We start from the raw sequence: 2,196 nt of genomic DNA, 5'->3' as shown, positions 1-2,196 counted from the left end.
GGCGGTTTTTGGAAACCTCAAAGTGACAGATAGGAGAGACGAGACCATTAAGCAAATGCATTACCTCCTCAGAACACTGGGTTCGAGCTAAAGGTAACCACGTTTCTGAGATGCCTGTTGGTCATTGATTCCGTTTTGCTTCTGCTTCTCTCTTGACAGACACTCCTTTACATGGAATCAGGAAATCACTCGGGGCTTCCAGTATTTCTCCTCCTGGGACTTTCTGAGAAGTCAGAGATTCAGTCTGTTGTCTTTGGGCTCTTCCTCTCCATGTACCTGGTCACCATCTTTGGGAACCTGCTCATCATCCTGGCCATCGTCTCAGACTCCCACCTCCACACGCCCATGTACTTCTTTCTCTCCAACCTGTCTTTTTCTGACATCTGTTTCACCTCCACCATTGTCCCAAAGATGCTTCTGAACATCCAGACACGAAGCAAAGTCATTACCTACGCAGGGTGCATCACGCAGATGTATTTTTTCACAGTTTTTGGACTTTTAGACAACTTACTCCTGACTGTGATGGCCTGTGACCGCTTTGTGGCCATCTGTCACCCCCTGCACTACACAGCCATCATGAGCCCCCGGCTCTGTGCCCAGTTACTCTTCCTGACCTGGTTCATCAGCATGCTGGGGGCCCTTCCTGAGAGTTTAAGCATGCTGTGGCTTTCTTTCTGTGCAGTCATTGAAATCCCACACTATTTCTGTGAACTCCCTGAGGTACTCAAGCTTGCCTGCTCTGACACTTTTAATGTCATATTATATATGGTAACCAGCATCATGGGCTTTTTTCCTCTCGTTGGGATCCTTTTCTCTTATTCTCGGATTGTGTCTTCTGTATTGAGGATCTCAACAGCAGACGGAAAGTATAAAGCATTTGCCACCTGCGGGTCTCACCTCTTGGTGATCTCCTTGTTCTATGGAACCTGCCTAGGGGTCTACCTCAGTTCCATGCAGACACATGCTTCTGGCATGGGAGCATTCGCCTCGGTCCTGTACACGGTGGTCACTCCCATGATGAATCCCTTCATCTACAACCTGAGGAACAGTGACATGAAGGGGACCCTGAGAAAGCTTCTCTGCAGTGTGTTGTCCTCCCAGTGACAGCGCTGATGACCCTGAGCCCGGACAAGTGTGATCGAGGGCAGTGGGACAGAGCGCTTAGTAGTGTGAGAATTCTCTGACTGGGTTTGAATGCTGATGCCATCTTTAATAGGTGGTGATTTTGAGAAAAATGCTCAATCTCCTTGTGCCTCAGTTTCTCCATCTATGAAACAAACTTATAACAATGCATAATAGGATAAATATGGTAAAGCTCCAGCACAGGGAATGCAAGTGGCGAGTCCTAAGTAAATATCAGCTATTGTTCCATAAGAGGGGTAATTTGTTTATGAAGCTCCAGTTTTTCATCCCCATGTTATTAAGCCAGTTTCTCTCCCTGTGCACTAGAGCTAAGTCATAAAGCTCAGTGCCCCCAAGAAGAAAGAAAGATGGTTTAAAGCAGAACTTCACATCTTTGGCACTACTGATATTTGGGGCTGGATCATTTCTTTTCTGGGGGAGGGGAGACTATCCTGTATATTGTAGGATGTTTAGCAGTATCCCTGGCCTCATCCAGATGCCACTGGATGCCAGTAGCATCACCAGCCAAGTTACAACAGTTAAAAATGTTTTCAGATATGGCCCAAGGCTCCATGGGGATTCAAATCACCTCTCCCAGAGAACCACAGGAGAGTGTCTTCCTCAGAGGAAGAAAACAGGGAAAATCTTCAGGGGAGTGAGCTAAAGGCTAGAAAAAATAAATGGGGCTCATGTCTCTCATCTCAACTCTTTGGGGGCTCTTGGGTATTATGGTCACATAGTTTGGCCCTGATTAAAAAGGGCTACTGTTGCAGAGGTGGAAGGTCTCTACAGCGTGATGAACCTGAGGACCCTGGGTTTCAATCTCAGCCTCCTTGGCTCATATGGGGTTCTTGTGTAACATAGAAGAGTCACTAGGCTCCCAATGACCCAAAAAGAAACATAAAGGACAGCTGAGCATACTGGCCCCTGGGATGGGAGGTCAGATGGTGCCACCCAGTGTCTGCTGAAAACAGCCCATGTCGAGGGACAGCTTGAGGACTCACTGCAATGAGGAAGGTTCTGAAGGGTTGAAAAGGACTAAAATGAGCCTGATCGGTGAGAGTAAACCACAGA

General features: G+C 47.3%; 1 protein-coding gene across 1 annotated transcript; it reads left to right on the top strand.

The window, feature by feature from the left end:
* Positions 1–171: 171 nt before the first annotated feature.
* Positions 172–1,104, top strand: LOC105311733 (olfactory receptor 7C2-like). Its single transcript, XM_011387647.1, has one exon. It carries the CDS (start codon positions 172–174, stop codon positions 1,102–1,104), a length of 933 nt encoding a protein of 310 aa, XP_011385949.1.
* Positions 1,105–2,196: the final 1,092 nt, after the last annotated feature.

The sequence above is a fragment of the Pteropus vampyrus genome, unplaced genomic scaffold (assembly GCF_000151845.1).
Source record: "Pteropus vampyrus isolate Shadow unplaced genomic scaffold, Pvam_2.0 Scaffold1000007539, whole genome shotgun sequence".
NCBI lineage: Eukaryota > Metazoa > Chordata > Mammalia > Chiroptera > Pteropodidae > Pteropus > Pteropus vampyrus.
This window is presented reverse-complemented; position numbering and strand designations above follow the sequence as displayed.

Coding starts and splice junctions, on each gene's coding strand:
- LOC105311733 (XM_011387647.1), top strand. CDS start 172: ATGGAATCAGGAAATCACTCGGGGCTTCCAGTATTTCTCCTCCTGGGA.